General features: G+C 49.6%; 1 protein-coding gene across 1 annotated transcript; it reads right to left on the reverse strand.

The window, feature by feature from the left end:
* Nucleotides 1-6,454: 6,454 nt before the first annotated feature.
* On the reverse strand, nucleotides 6,455-10,635 carry LOC146202700 (uncharacterized). The gene is made up of 3 exons (XM_084588254.1): nucleotides 10,313-10,635; nucleotides 8,259-8,325; nucleotides 6,455-6,941 (listed from the first exon to the last, which is right to left on the reverse strand). Exons 2-3 carry the CDS (start codon nucleotides 8,323-8,325, stop codon nucleotides 6,592-6,594), a joined length of 417 nt encoding a protein of 138 aa, XP_084444380.1. The 5' UTR covers nucleotides 10,313-10,635; the 3' UTR covers nucleotides 6,455-6,591.
* Between the last annotated feature and the right edge of the window lie 4,436 nt (nucleotides 10,636-15,071).

Raw genomic sequence — 15,071 nt, forward strand, 5'->3', positions numbered from 1 at the left:
TGACGCGGGCGGAGCTAAAAGCGAGCGCGCGTTTCCCTTGCGCGTGAACGGCGGTAGCGGAGGAGCAGCAGTGGGGCGGTGGCGACCCCAAAGAGGCGCGGCGGGCGGTGGAAGCAGACCTCATTAGAGAGGCCGTAAGAGAAGAGAAGCGCTCTCTCCCTCGAGACCGGCCGTGCACCGGTCCATCGACGCTGGCCTGACGCCCTTACAACGAGCCCAGCTTGTCGCCATCCTACAACGTTTCGCGGCTTCGTTCGACTCCCAGCAACAATCGTTGGGGCGCACAACTACTGTTACTCACCGTATTGATACCGGCACCCATGCCCCTTTGCGCCAGTGTCCGTACCGTGTTTCAGCCGCCGAGCGCCGCATTATTGACGAACAGGTGACCGACATGCTCCAGCGCAACGTGATCCAACCGTCGCACAGCCCTTGGGCGTCTCCGGTCCTCCTGGCCAAGAAAAAAGACGGTTCCATCCGATTCTGTATAGACTGCCGCCGACTGAACAAGATCACACGCAAGGACGTTTATCCTCTCCCTCGTATCGACGACGCCCTTGATTGCCTGCAGGGAGCTGAGTTCTTTTCTTCAATAGACCTGCGTTCCGGCTACTGGCAGGTTCTGATGGCAGGTGCCGATCGCCCAAAAACCGCTTTCGTCACACCCGATGGGCTCTATGAGTTTAATGTCAAGCCATTCGGACTGTGCAATGCCCCTGCAACATTCGAACGCATGATGGACAACCTACTCAGAGGGCTCAAATGGCACTCTTGCATTTGTTACCTTGACGACGTTGTCATCTTTTCCCCAGATTTTCTATCTCACCTCCAGTGCCTTGAGACAGTTCTGTGATGCCTGACCGACGCTGGCCTCCAATTAAATTTAAAGAAGTGCCGTTCGGAGCACGGCAGCTAACCATTTTCGGACATGTCGTCTCCAAGGATGGCGTTCTTCCCGATCCGGCAAAATTGCGCGCTGTGGCAGAATTTCCCAAGCCAACTAATGAGAAAGAACTCCGCAGCTTCGTCGGCCTGTGCTCGTACTTCCGCCGCTTCGTTCGCAATTTCGCCACAATCATCAACCCTCTCACCAAGCATCTGTCCAGCCACGATCTTTCAGCCCGGTCTCCGAACTGTGATGATGCCTTCGAGACACTCCGCCACCTTCTGACGACTGCGCCAATACTGCGTCATTTCGACCCTTCTCCCACGGAAATCCACACTGATGCCAGCGGCGTGGCCTCGGCGCAGTACTCTCTCAGCGGAAGTCTGGCTTTGATGAGTACGTTGTCGCTTACGCTAGTCGGACCCTAACAAAAGCTGAAGCAAACTATTCCGTCACCGAGAAAGAGTGTCTCGCTATTCTTTGGGCAATAGCAAAATTTCGCCCCTACTTGTATGGCCGTTCTTTTGATGTCGTCACTGATCATCCTCCCTCTGCTGGCTGTCTTCTTTGAAAGATCCTTCTGGTCGACTGGCCCGTTGGGCTCTGAGGCTCCAAGAATACGACATTAACGTCATCTATCACTCTGGCCGTAAACATGCCGATGCTGATGCTCTCTCACGTTCTCCCTTGCCGTCTGAAGCCACTCCTGCTATATCCGTTCTACATCCCACCGACATGCCCACCGATATGACTTCCGAGCAACGCAAAGACGCATGGATCGCTTCACTCCTGGACTTTTTATCTGGCCGCGCTTCACGACCTCCTTGCCACGCTCTCCGTCGGCAGTCTCACGATTTCGCCATCAGAGACAAGCTCCTCTACCGTGGGAATTACCTTCCGGATGGTAAAAAGTAGCTGCTTGTAATTCCGACCCATTTGCGCTCTGTGATTTGCTCCCATTACCACGACGGTCCCCAGTGTTCCCACGCCGGCTTATTGAAAACCTTCACTCGCCTGCGACAGCGGTACTGCTGGCGTGGGATGTACCGTTATGTTCGTCGGTTCGTCCAGTCCTGCCAAGAGTGTCAGCGCCGAAAACACCCACCTCGCCAACCCGCCGCTCCTCTGCAGCCGCTGACCTGCCCAGCTCAGCCCTTTGAGCGCGTTGGAATTGACCTATACGGCCCGCTTCCTAGCACATCAACAGGCAATCGCTGGTTCATTGTTGCAATCGATCATCTCATACTCTACGCCGAAACGGCGCCTTTGACATCTGCTACAGCCCAAGAGATTGCCACCTTCATCCTCCATAACATAATTCTTCGCCACGGGGCTCCCAAAGAATTGCTGAGTGACAGAGGTCCCGCATTCCTTTCTGAAGTTGTCGAAGCTGCTCTTAGAGAATGCAAAATCGTTCGCCGCGCCACCTCCGCGTACCATCAGCAAACAAATGGAATGGTTGAGCGTTTTAACCGCACCATGGGCGACATGCTAGCAATGTATGTCGCTTCCGACCACTCCAACTGGGACCGCGTTCTTCCATTCGTCACATTCGCTTATAACTCTGCCACACAAGCAACCACCGGATTCTCGCCATATTTTCTCCTGTACGGTCGTGAGCCCTCTTGTACCATGGACACCATTCTCCCTTACTAACCGGATTCTTACGAATACACGACTGTTTCACAAGCTGCAACTTATGCTGAAGAATGCCGCCAGCTTGCTCGGTCCTTCACTTCCCACGCCCAGCAACAGCAGAAAACCACCCGAGATCAATCTGCACTTTTTCCTACTTACCGTACAGACTCTTTGGTCTGGCTATGGGTGCCTTCCTCCAGTCCCGGCCTTTCATCCAAACTTCTGAGCAAGTATCAGGGCCACTACCGTATTTGGCAAGCAAACATCCCCTGTCAACTACCTCATCGAACCCCTTACGCCATCCACTGACCACCGTCGCCGCAATCGTGAAATAGCACACAGTAACCTCCTGAAACCTTACTACGATCCGGCCATCGTCACATCGCCATGAGCCGCCATAATGACGTCTTTTTGCCCGGGGGAAGTTGTAAAATAGATATTCGGCTCTGATATGTTCAGCGCCTGATGCTGAAGAGAACGACGACAAGCATGTTCAACGCGCGTGACGGTCAGGAAAGAAAACGACGACGAAGCTCGCTTTTTCGCTCGTGCGTGTGCTGACACAAGTCTCACGACTGATCGCAGAACGTTCCATTGACTGTTGACGACGTATAGCCCTGTTCAAGGTCTTCTACAACACAACGTTAAACATTTATCGCCAATCTTCTAACCGCTCACACAATTTACGAGATACCATAAGTTTGATGTGTCCCGAGTCCACAGGGCAGGTTTCAGCCATCGAAATGCACAGGTCACATTAATGAACTGTCAAAACAACTTTTTTTAATATCAGGCTTTCCCCAGAAGAAAAGGAAGCTATCGAGAAGAGGCAAATATAAACAAAAGAGTTTGATGGCCGAGGAGGGGGGGGGGGGGGGGGGGGGGGGCAGGAGATCGCACAGAGTGCCGAATGAGGTAAGCCCGGCCCTGGCCTGGTCATCACGACTACATGTAGGTGGGTCTGTACAACCTTCCGCTTATTAAGCTTAATTACGTTGCCTGCCACCCTCTCATTAATGCTATAGAATTAATCTATATTGCAAGGAGTCCTACTCTTGGTTCCTGTCTCTCCGGTAAACCTCGATAACACAGTACCGTCTTTGCCAAAAGTAACCAGGCTGCTCCAAAGGCTGCCGGAGCAAGCGCGCGGCCGTGTGGCGGCGTTGCGCTCGCTGTGGCTTATCGGTGCTCGTCAGCTCCGAGGGTACAACAGCTGACGTAACTTCGCACCCTCAGTCTCGCCCGTTGGATGATAAAAACTAGGCGCGTATGATGTGCGGGCTCAGGTTTCAGTGGGAAGCCTGGTTGCGCCCAACGAGGGCGCTCAGTATTGTGACGGGGCTATCGCTCTTCTCGGCAACTGCGGAAAAGCAGGTGATAGTAGACACTATGAGCTCTAGATGTTCGTTTCTAAGACGAATATGTGCTATGTTTGTCAGACAGCGTTGCCCTGAAATAAGGGTTCCACGAACGAGAAAGTAATCATGTGCATTTAATAGCTAAGCGTGAGGAGGGTTTCATTTTAATTCGTTACTTAAACGAAAACTTACCCACAAGCAAATGCAAAAATTTGTTATAATCAATCATTGAACTTATACACAGTCTCCTCAAAGGGATAACACAATTTTTCATGCCTAAAAGAGATATAAGACGGCTTGAGAGGTTTCACAAGCTTTCCCATATCTTTGTACTGGAGTCACGGCCCGTAAAGTGGCAGTACGCAAGGCACCTCGGAGAAAGCATATTGAAATTTCGAGGTGCGTTATCATTCTTTAATGTACAGGCGCGTCAAACACGCAGGAAAGCGCAATCGTGCTGGTGCGTTTCAACTGCGGATTACAGAAAACAAGCACGCATAACTATATAGCGAGAAACGCGACTTATATCTGCTTCAGTGCAGTTGCCGAGAAGAGCAAATAGCCGCGTCGCTGTACTGGGCGCCCTCGCTGGGCACAACCAGGCTTCCCACGCGTGAAACCGCAGCCCGCACATCATAAGCGCCTAATTTTTATCATCCAACGGGCGAGAGTGAGGGTGCGAAGTTACGTCAGCTGTTGTACAATCGGAGCTGACGAGCACCGATAAGCCACAGAGAGCGCAACGCCGCCACACGGCCGCGCGCTTGCTCCGGCAGCCTTCGGAGCAGCCTGGTTACTTTTGGCAAAGACGGTACATGTCCGCCCTTCAGTACAGTATATGCCTCATTTGGCCTCCTAACCTTACTAAGCCCTATCAGATCCCGTTTCGTATACCCTGTAATTCCTTTAACACTACTGATAAGCTAGCCCCCCTAGCTAGGATTCTAGCGTTTAACGTTTCCAGGGTCAGTCTTCAATGGCGGCCTTCCTGGAGCCAGAGATTCTTCGCACTCTTTGCTGCGTTATTGCTGTACAGGTCCGATCGCAGCCACTAGAGGGACTAAGGGCCATGAGGTTGTTGAAGTATTCATAGGAGGTTGGTGGCCAATTACTACACCAGGGTGGCCAAATCCTGTTCTGGTGAGGGAGTGCGTTTCTGCAGGTGTTCACGGACATCAGGTCGCACCCCAACCCTGTTTACTCAATTCCATCAACACGCGAATATTTGTAGTGCGTAGCACTACTAGCCGCAATCACGGATTTCGCCGATGTCTGTCCGAAGCCGCTAACTCTCTTTCTTTTCGTGAACTTGAAGTTGGGAAAGAGAAGGCGGAGTGGCCACATAGCTACAGCAGAAGCCGCTCTCTCTCTCTGTCCATCCGCCTCTCCGTGGAGGAGGAAGGAAAAGTGGCGACGCCCGCATCACGTGATTTAACACTGAGGGGGCGAAGCGGTCGCATAGATGCACCCAGTGAGAGTGTAAGACGGTGAGAAAGGGGCGTGTCAGTTGCAGACGTGGCGGCCGTCACTTGGCAGCTACTCCGGAGTGAGCAGTCGCGTGTCGCTCACTCGTCCTGAACTTCGGCATCTCTTCCCTCGCATCAGTCACTCCTCAGCCTTCACGGACAGCAGACATGAACGCGCGGTGCTCCCTGGACCTCGGCTCCGAGCCGCTCGCCGCGTCGTGAAGCTGCTTGCGCTTACCTCCGTGCCTCAACTAGCGCTCACCTTCAAGCGCGTTTTCCTCTCTCTTCTCTCTTTATCTCATTTCTGAAGATTGTGTAAGGAAAGCGGAGGACTGTTTCGTGCCGCAATGGATGAAGCCGGGCCGTCAGGCACTGCGGCGCAAGTGCGCCGTGCTGATGTACAACGGTTAAGCAGTGCTACGCATCTACTTCGCATGTGATTAACAGCGCAAATCGGTGGTAACTTTTTTTTAATCCGATGGGGAATTGCGCCGCACCGGGATTCGAACCACGGTCTTACTGTACGAGAGGCGGATGTTCTACCTTTACGCCCCTGCTGCACCGGACATCAACACTAGTAGTGGCGGGGACCTGACGATAGTCACCATACCTGCTGTCGAACACATGTCAGAGCAGAGCGAGGAACAACACACTAATAGGAAGTTCTGGCTTGAGGCTGGTTGTTTAGAAGCTCGGTTGTCAAGCAGATCAACCTAAACGTGCTGCCTTACCAACAGCCCATCAGGGTCAACCGGTGCGAAGCCAGCAGCATCTGAATTAGCTTTGCATCTCATTCCAGTTAGCCGGACAACACTTATATGAATGCTGGGAGAGAGCAGTCTTATTTATCCACATTACAAGACAAATGGATGGTCCTACCTTGGTGAGGCTATCAAAGAGGCCTGTGCCAGGCTCTGGTCAGCAGACAGCAGGCGGGGCATCCGGTGGCCCAATGCAGCACAGGCCAGCACCCGGACACGCAGTTCCATTAAGACATAAGGAACGGTAACCGGCTGACAGGGTTTGCATGGTTTCCGTTCCAAACGACACTCCCCCCCCCCCCCCCCATCAAAGCTGCTCTCACTGACTGGAATATACACTTCACCTCATTTATTCATAAAAATTTATTAAAAACAGCCAGCTCTTGGCGCATATAAAGAGTCGACCATACTAAAAAAAAGCAAAGCAACAAATGGTCGGTCCTCGTAGGATGCGACAGTTCCACACAATGATTACTACATAACTACAGCGGGCCGTAATGAGCCATTTGCAGGAAGCTTGGCGGATGACACTTCATCTCCAAAGACGTGTGCGACTGGGGCAGTGGCAGAAGGGCGCCAGGGCTCAGATGCGGCTGCAGATAGTAAGCGTAGGCGAGGCAGTCGACGGACGCCGGTGGTGGCGGAGGTTTGGTCTCTGTGGCAGCCGGTTCAGCGACGGCAGATGGCTCGTGAAGCTTGTGGAAATAGGCTGAAAGCCGCTTGCGCTTGGAGGCGGCGTAGTATCCGCACCAGCAGCACGCAGTTACCGCCGCGAGGGCTGCCACCGATAGGAACAGCAATGCAGTCTCAGAGTTCAGCAGAGACGACGAATCTGAAGAGGAAAAGTTGAAAGCGATCAAGGGCAGCTAACACGGGCACGCATCGGTAGTGGCGCGTATCATGGGCCAAACACTGTAATAGAATTCGTGCTAATCAAAGTAAGCTTTTTGAAATTACATTTTTTAAAACATTTATTTCTCTGAGAAGCTAAAGATATGAAAAATAAAGTGCGCTATCATAGAAGAAAAAAAAAATTGGGTAAATATGTGTTCATAGTACTTGTTACTTCGCACCGTTACCATTTCGCCGTGCAATACCCCTATATTTATAGTCGCGAAGAATGGAACAAAAAGACGCGTTTTTTTCTCGATTGGAGACTTCGCATACCGGAGACGTATTAACGTAGACGCATGCCGGCTTAACGGACACTCTCTGCGCCCGCGCAGTAGCAGGGGAGAAGCAGTGAGGCCACTGGTCGTGCGTTAGATGGCCACGGCAGAAGCGCATCGAAGCTTTCGCGATTGTGGTACTGCCCTGCGTTACAGCTGGAGGTTGAAATTTCACCCATTTCGCTTTGTAGGCTACAACGTCTGCCGGTTTCTTGCATCGCGCTTTTCGTTCTTCGCGCTGGAAGTTCCTGGAAGGGGCAGACCATGCTGGCGCAGTGACTGCGGCTTTCAAGCGATGCGAGCTGAATCGGCGAGGTAAAAAAAACGCTATTGCTGCGACCCTTTCAAAGCGGTGTAAACCCAGCTTGTGAATCATACTTTAGTTTGGAGAAACAGCCTCTTTAAAGCAGTGGCTCTAAATCTCTTGTTCAGCAGAATAACCCGGCGTTCTCCCGTCGACGTGTCGCGAATATCCCGATTAGTCGACAAGGTCATGACGTCAGCAGCAACACGACATCGCTCGGAAACAGAGCCCTCCTCAACGCTCACGTCACGCTTGGAAGAAAGTGATGAAAACGTAATACGCGAATCGAATAAAAAATAGATTAATGTCTCGATGATGCAACTTGGAGAAATTTATTTCGCTTAAGGAAAAACGTTAAGTATTTCGGCTTTCATGGGAGTTAACCATCCAGAAAGCTCTACTACTTAAATCATTGCGCGTACACATGGTATTGCGTCTACAGCCTGAGCTTTCTCCGCTCACACTTTCACGGCACATACATCTATCAGTGCGCTAGCAGGTGGTTAACATTTATACAAAACTATAAATTGAGAAACAGCCACTGCATAAAAGCGCGAACTGTCAGACCTTTCTTTTTATCTCGTAGCACTGGAACACAAGTGATAGCGCACTTCGGGCAATATGAACGTTTGTCACTAGTTGCTCCATTTCAGTAACTTTGAAACATCGCACTTACGGTACGGCTCGAAGACAATACGCTCTCCCTCACCGTCACTGTCAAGGTCACCGACCACGAGGCTCATCTGGAACGAGAAAGTGGAAAGTGAGTGGTCTTTCCTTCCCACTGATGCAGCCACCTGTCGCCGGATGACGGGAGTGGAGGAACATATCTATCGAGATTCAAAGTGTTTGTGCAAACTGCTTATGAGAATTCGGGCGTAAATACTTTAAAGAATGGTGTTGAGCCATTCGCGTTATTTTTGTGTAGTTAGAGGTTCCAAATATATGCACACAAACTGAGTTTTTTCTCAATAGTAGAACAGGTAATAAGAGTATGAAAAGTGCATTTTCTAGCATAATATACCGGAACTTCCAAAAGCGGACGCTTGATGCAGTAATTGACTGCGGGTAAGAAAAAAAAAAAACATTTTTACATTCACGCTATGAAAATAGGGCTGTACAGCTGCTTCATTCCGTGAACTGCACACTATAACGGACCCAATGCAGCAAGTAAGTTTCCTTGCACATACAGCAGTTTCATAGGCTCTTATGCTTATAAATGCGGATGGAGCATAAGAGCCTATGAAACTGCTGTATGTGCAAGAAAGCTCACTTGCTGCATTGGGTCCGTTAGTATGCAGTTCAAGGAATGAAGCACCTGTACAGCCGTATTTTCATAACGTGAATGTAAAAGTATTTTTTTTTTTTATATTTCGCACGCCCTAGGCACGTATTGCACACATGCTGCGACCACGCTTTCGGCAAAAGCGCAGCTCCGACGTCAACAAGATCAAGCTGTGAAAGTCGCTTCGGTGCTTCAATTTGCGTAAAAACAAGAAAAAGCGAAACTTTCAAATTCAAACGCAGAAATTACCAGGGAAACAGTTATCGAATGCGAGTAAGGTCTGCACGCAAATCAGAAGTACCTCATGGTGTTGAGACCTATCAGCTAAAGCGATTTTATTTCTATTCACACGCGAGATTGGCTGCTAAGAGTTGGCATGATAAGACGCAAAGTCATCAGAAGAAAATTCGCGAAAGTAAAACAGGATAGGTATGCCTATACCAGGCTGATAGTGCATATCTATCGGGGAAGCGTAAAAGGAGCGAGCCTTGCTCCACGACATGCGAGCGGTGCCGTCATATCCGACCTCATTGCTTTCCTAAAGAAGCTGTCAGCAGCAAAGCAGCACTTCTTTCCCAATAAAGCGACTGTTATCGAACCTTTCATGTAATGTAATGTCCCACCTCTACACAGCCATTTAAGGCTCTCAGCAGACGTATTTAGTGATTTAATTAGGGCCCTGATACAAATATTTGAAGCTATTTCGTGCATTTCGCTTCAGGTACGCTGCAAATGATTTAATTTGCACCCATTGATACGGCAAGAAACAACCACACACGTATACGAACTCCATCGTTTTGCAAGCATTCCTCGAAATAAATAATTAGTTTTGTGCGAAATTAAAAAAAAAAAAGAAGACTAGAGTCAAGTATTTTCGAAACGAAACTCGCTGCACAGTTGTAAAAACATGAAAGCAGGTAGAAGAAAAAGTAGCTAGAAGAAAAGTAAACACCTGATGATTGCCAGCTCTCACTGCTTCTCCTTTCGCCAACATTTTTTTTTTTTCTTTCGGCACGTAGTGGCCGTTGGCAGGTCTGTAAAAGCAGTGGAACAGTCTCGCCTGTGCGCGAACCAAATTCTTCGAGGTTGCCGTCAGTGCACATTAGACCAAAACACGGGCAGTTACGAGGTACAGAGGCTACGCAAATAGAGAAACAATAAAGGAAGCACGAGAACAATCACTAGACGGTTTCGACCGGGCGGAGTATGTGTCTTGCTCTGGATTTCATTTCTTTGTCGGCGCGGACGCTACTTTGTCCTGCGGGTCGCCCACGCTATCGAATGCAATTTCATCGAGCATCATCGGAAAGATGGCCCCGGCAAGAGGCCCGTCTTCTCGTATTAGGCGCATAGGAGGGCCAGCTTGCAGAGCCTGCCCATAGAGAAAAAGATTGGCCTGCCTTCGCTCATAAACAGACGCGTCCGCTGCATCCCGTGGGACTCACCTTGTAGTTTGCCGAACCGGCGCTTGCGGAGTGCTGCTGTGTGTGTTGCGTGGTGGTGTGGGCCGAACACGGGGCGAGTGTGCCGTGTGCTCCTAGCAGGCCGCGCGGCTGGGAAATAAACTCGGCGTGGCCAGCGCCGCCCTTTCGTCGCGAGGTGCACGTGCACTTATCGCACTGACGTCGTCGTGGGACGCAGTAGCGCTCGTCGTGTCCCGCCCCGGAGTGCGCACCTTGGCCCAGGCATGGAAGAGCCGGCAGATTCGACTGTCCGCACAACGCTGTAGTTCGGAAAGACGCGTGGCGACGCTTATCTTCCTCTCGGCTAAATAGGCACGTGCGACGGCGATGCGCGAACTGAATGGCTCGGGCGTGCTGGGTCCACCTGACTTCGCTTTAGTGACAGTGGCCGAACTTGTCGATTGAGCCACCACGGATCGTCTTTCACACAACAACGTATCACAGATAACGAATGAACAGTATCAGGAGAAAAATTAAATGAGTGGAGTGTTCGAGTACGAGGTGTCTCTGATGGCACGTGCTTTGGCGATGGAAGGGAAACTCCTTTACTGGCAATAGTAATGGACATTATGTACGCCTAATACTTACTCTAGTTAACATCAGCGGTAAATGTTCTTTGATCAAGCAAGTGCATCATTTAAACACAATGATTCTCAAACGTTTGTTTAAAGTTACGGCAACGCCTTTACAAGAACTGTGTGACTCGAATGTCCACTTGAAAGGGTAAGGGTAGACGTTCCGTCAAGGTGAGAAAAAGAAAGAAGTTCGCTAAAAAGCAATACTGCACAGTTGCGAATGAAGGTAATCTCTTTCCGCCATTGTAGTTACGTTTCATTAATCACTGCAAATTATTGCCAAAGATTTGCTTGCTTGAACAAGGTCAAAAGTTTAGGCAATAAAGAGATAAGGAGACGTTTAAAACTAGCCCTGATATATGTATAAAAAGAATTGTACAATAACCGAAGTTTCTAGTGGCACAAATCTCGTATCAAAAAACAGAGAAAAAAAAAATAGAATTACGAATACGCAAATAGTGGCACGAATCATTCGGACTTAACTGTTCTGGATACTGCACTCAGTGGACTGTTGCTGGCGTAGGGATATCGTATGACTTGCATTACTATTCTCAAGCTGGGTTCGGATACTGCTCCGAGAACGGATGCTCAAGTTAATTGATTACATTCGGAGGCGATCGACTACGATGTCTCTTTATTAGTGACCACGGAAAATGGCATAGCCGTCGGCCACGTTCACATTGTTACATAGCGGCGTTTAACACTATACCTCTACCTAACAACTCAGTTTACTGACTCCACACCGTCCTATTTTTTAAACGTTATCAGCGCACATACCCTTACATACAAATGAGCTTATGCTTGCAACATAGCGAGAGCACACGGATCCTTAAATTATAGTGTAGAAGAATGGCGCATTCGTCGACGCTTGAGAGAGAGAGAAGAAAGCGCCCGGTACCCTGTAATGGGGCCACACTTTGCTCACCTACGATAGATTTCTAAACTGCAATGCCATGTTAACTTACCCTATTACTTAGTGGATATACGTGTTGTGTTCGGGTAAGCACAAAACTTGTACAAATATATTGTGATATTGCATCGTATGGTATGATATATGACGTTTAACGGCCCAAAGCAACACTGCCTTAAGGGTGTGATGGATGTCGTAGTGGACGGGTGCGAATGCGTGGCGGCGACGGTGTTCTCCGGTTGCCGAAGCGCCGGCTCGGAATCAGCGGATCACGGTGCGTGCCTAAACCGAAACGCAGAGCCACGTTGACCTGACCCGCTAGCGGCGTCAGCGGCATCAGTCAGTCGCTGCTATCTCTTCGCTGTGCAATGTTCCTATGGGCCCACGCGCTGCCTCCCGCGACATCCCGATAACTTAATTGCTCTCTTTGCTCCTCTTCCAATGCAACCGCTGTGCGGCGGCAACCAGAGCGCCGGATAGGTGGCGGCGGATCTCGATATTTGCACCGCCCGAGTCGAAACGCATAGCCGCCGTCGTTCGCTGCGAACTGCCTGCCCAAAGTTGTCTGTAATTGTAGGTACGTACAGTCACAATCAATATGAAGGTGATCGCGGGAACTTCGACCGGTGGGCCTTTCAAGCTGCATAGCGGCCGATTTTGGAACTGCGAAGATAATGATTGCGCTGCTTTCTTGCCCCCCTACGCTCTTCCGGGATGCAAGCATCACCCCCCTGACTAACTCGCCGGATTTTTTTTTTTTCTACTCACAACTGCTGCGGGCACGATTTTGCTGACGAGGCCTGCGGACGCGGTCTGCGGACAGAAATCTGGGAACAATGCGCAGTAATGCTTTCGTATGTCACCGCACCCTGCTTGATGACGCGTGAAAAAAAAAAAAAAAGAAAGAAAAATTGTTACTAGCTAGCGGGGAGTGTCAGCTGTTAGAAGAACAGCGAAAAGAGAGAGAGTGGATACCATTTTGTTTCCCTCGCCACGAAAGGTGATGGCGTAACGTGGCGCTGCTCCTTGTCTCAGTTGCGGCTCGAGCGATCACCTTCATATTGATTGCGACTGTACTTACATGTCTTGCTTGAATTCTTTGCCTCAATCTATCGAAAAGCTGAAACAGCTGATGAGCTGCGCTCAAATTTCGCATTAGGAAGTGACGTAATCGTCGGTAATTTTTTGCATGTTTTTTTCGTTACGTAGTCAATCTATTACTGAGCTCTTTTTCGTAATGGACGACAGTGGTCCGCCTATACGTCGTCCGCGAAGTCGCCGCCAACAAGCAGCGGTTAGTAAGAGGCGTATAAGCCGTGTGGAGGCGCTGTGCTATTTTGAAGTCTTACCTACTGCAGTGCGCGCTAAAAACACATAGCAGCTAATAGCGCATATTTTAAGCGACGTACGTGATACCGTACAAGCATCCGTACTCAGCCCACTGCAGATACGTACGTGGAAGGAAGCGAAAGCGTCAGCAAGTAACAATGCTCTGATCGGTGCAGACTTAAGCTTCACACTCAAAACCGCTCCCAACAAGCTTCTGGCTGAAGTTTGTTGTGTCGATTAGTGAGCTGAACCGTCGCAGTTTCTTTCTTTCTTTTTTTTTGCTTTTTGTATTCACCCACCTTTCAAGGTGCTGACTGAAATGAAGCCGTCAGGATAGAAACAGAATGATTTGGGCTGTCGAGTTCAAATTGGTTTACCCTTTATATCGTACAAATACCGCCAAGATCTTTTCTAATTTCTGCAGAAAGGAAAGTGCTTAACCTAGCCATACAGCGCAGCCTTTTTGTATTACAATACTGGGCTGAAAAAAGAGGTCGCGACAGCAACGACACGAAACTAGCCTCACGCGCGGCAGATTTTAAACCGTGAGCTCTGCCTCGCCGTACAGCTTGAATATAGGACGGAGAGTGAAAAGCTGCCGGCCACGTGCCTATCAAATTAGGCGACGCCTCGAAACAGGCCTGTTATGCGGGACGATGTTGATCTGGTCGTCCCACATGCTCTGGGTCGATGTCATGCGCTGAAACTGCTACTGACAGGCCAAATTGCTGGAGCTAAAAGCGGCTTGTGAAGTGGGCTTGCCGCGCGTGCCTTTCGGTCGCCGCAACGAATTATTAAAAAAGTAATTCATATCATGCGTGACGCAGAAATATTCGCTCTGGAGTTTTGTAGGCCATGGGCCGACCGCGAAGGTTGTCAGCATTTCTTGATTTATCTATTAGTCAACCAAATCAGGCTCCAAAAGATATTTATACGCAGGCATTCTTAACTGAACAATAAACATTTAAAGAGATTCTTCGACAGGAATGAACAACAGCTTAATACAATGTAGTTCTCGCCGAATGCCACCAACTAAGCGGACTCGTGGGCCCCACAGTTCGAGGGTGCAGTGTTGCTCTAACCCAGCAAGTCACAAACAGTTGCTTGAACAGATTAGGACAGCTGTGGCGTGTTTTCAAGTGAGTGCATGGTAATAGTCTGGCAAAGCCATGCAGACCTCATCAGATTCGTGAGACAGTGCTTCCGACTACTGTTTGTGACACCACCGCCAAATGATTACGAGGCATGCTTTACGGCTCAAATAAAGTATTATCGACCTACTCAGCAGATTGCCAATATCTCAGTACTCCTGGAACGTCAGCATTTGTCGAACACGATGGATGGTAACCTTGTTTGTGCGATCGCGCTGCTGTGTCTTGGCGGATAATTTTTACCAGACAATGTTCGGCCTGAAGTAATTCATGCATGTTTGTTTCGTCGCGAACCGTAATTGAATGATCGTGTTTGACTGTTTTGCTTTGTTTCTTGTCTGTGAGAAGCGGCGACAAGGCAGTCGGGATGAAGAGTTTTAGAAGGCTCGCTGCGCTATTTATTACAGACCGGCCTTTACTTGAACACTTCTGGTACTATTTTCCTGGAGCTTCCTCCCGCAGCTACAGTGAATGCCTGCACGTGCGTGAGCGCTTATAGGACGCACGACTATAGTGCAGCACTTCAACGAGGTGTCCAAGCAAACTGCAGCTAAATAACCTTCCGCGTGATTTAAAGCAGGTCAGACCAGGCTTCGCCGTTTGGAACGTAGTTTGTCGTGTTTTTCCGATCAGGCAGTTGATTCATGGCCAATGGTAATCGGCCATCCGGAGCGCTGTCCGAATTTGCCAAAGGAAATCTCCCTTTTTGACTGATGATGACAATGAAGAAACCAGCGCCACATCCGAGTTGATGGCATTGGCTGCAGTTACGAGCC

The sequence above is a fragment of the Amblyomma maculatum genome, chromosome 1 (assembly GCF_055883805.1).
Source record: "Amblyomma maculatum isolate TAMU_Amacu chromosome 1, ASM5588380v1, whole genome shotgun sequence".
Classification (NCBI taxonomy): domain Eukaryota; kingdom Metazoa; phylum Arthropoda; class Arachnida; order Ixodida; family Ixodidae; genus Amblyomma; species Amblyomma maculatum.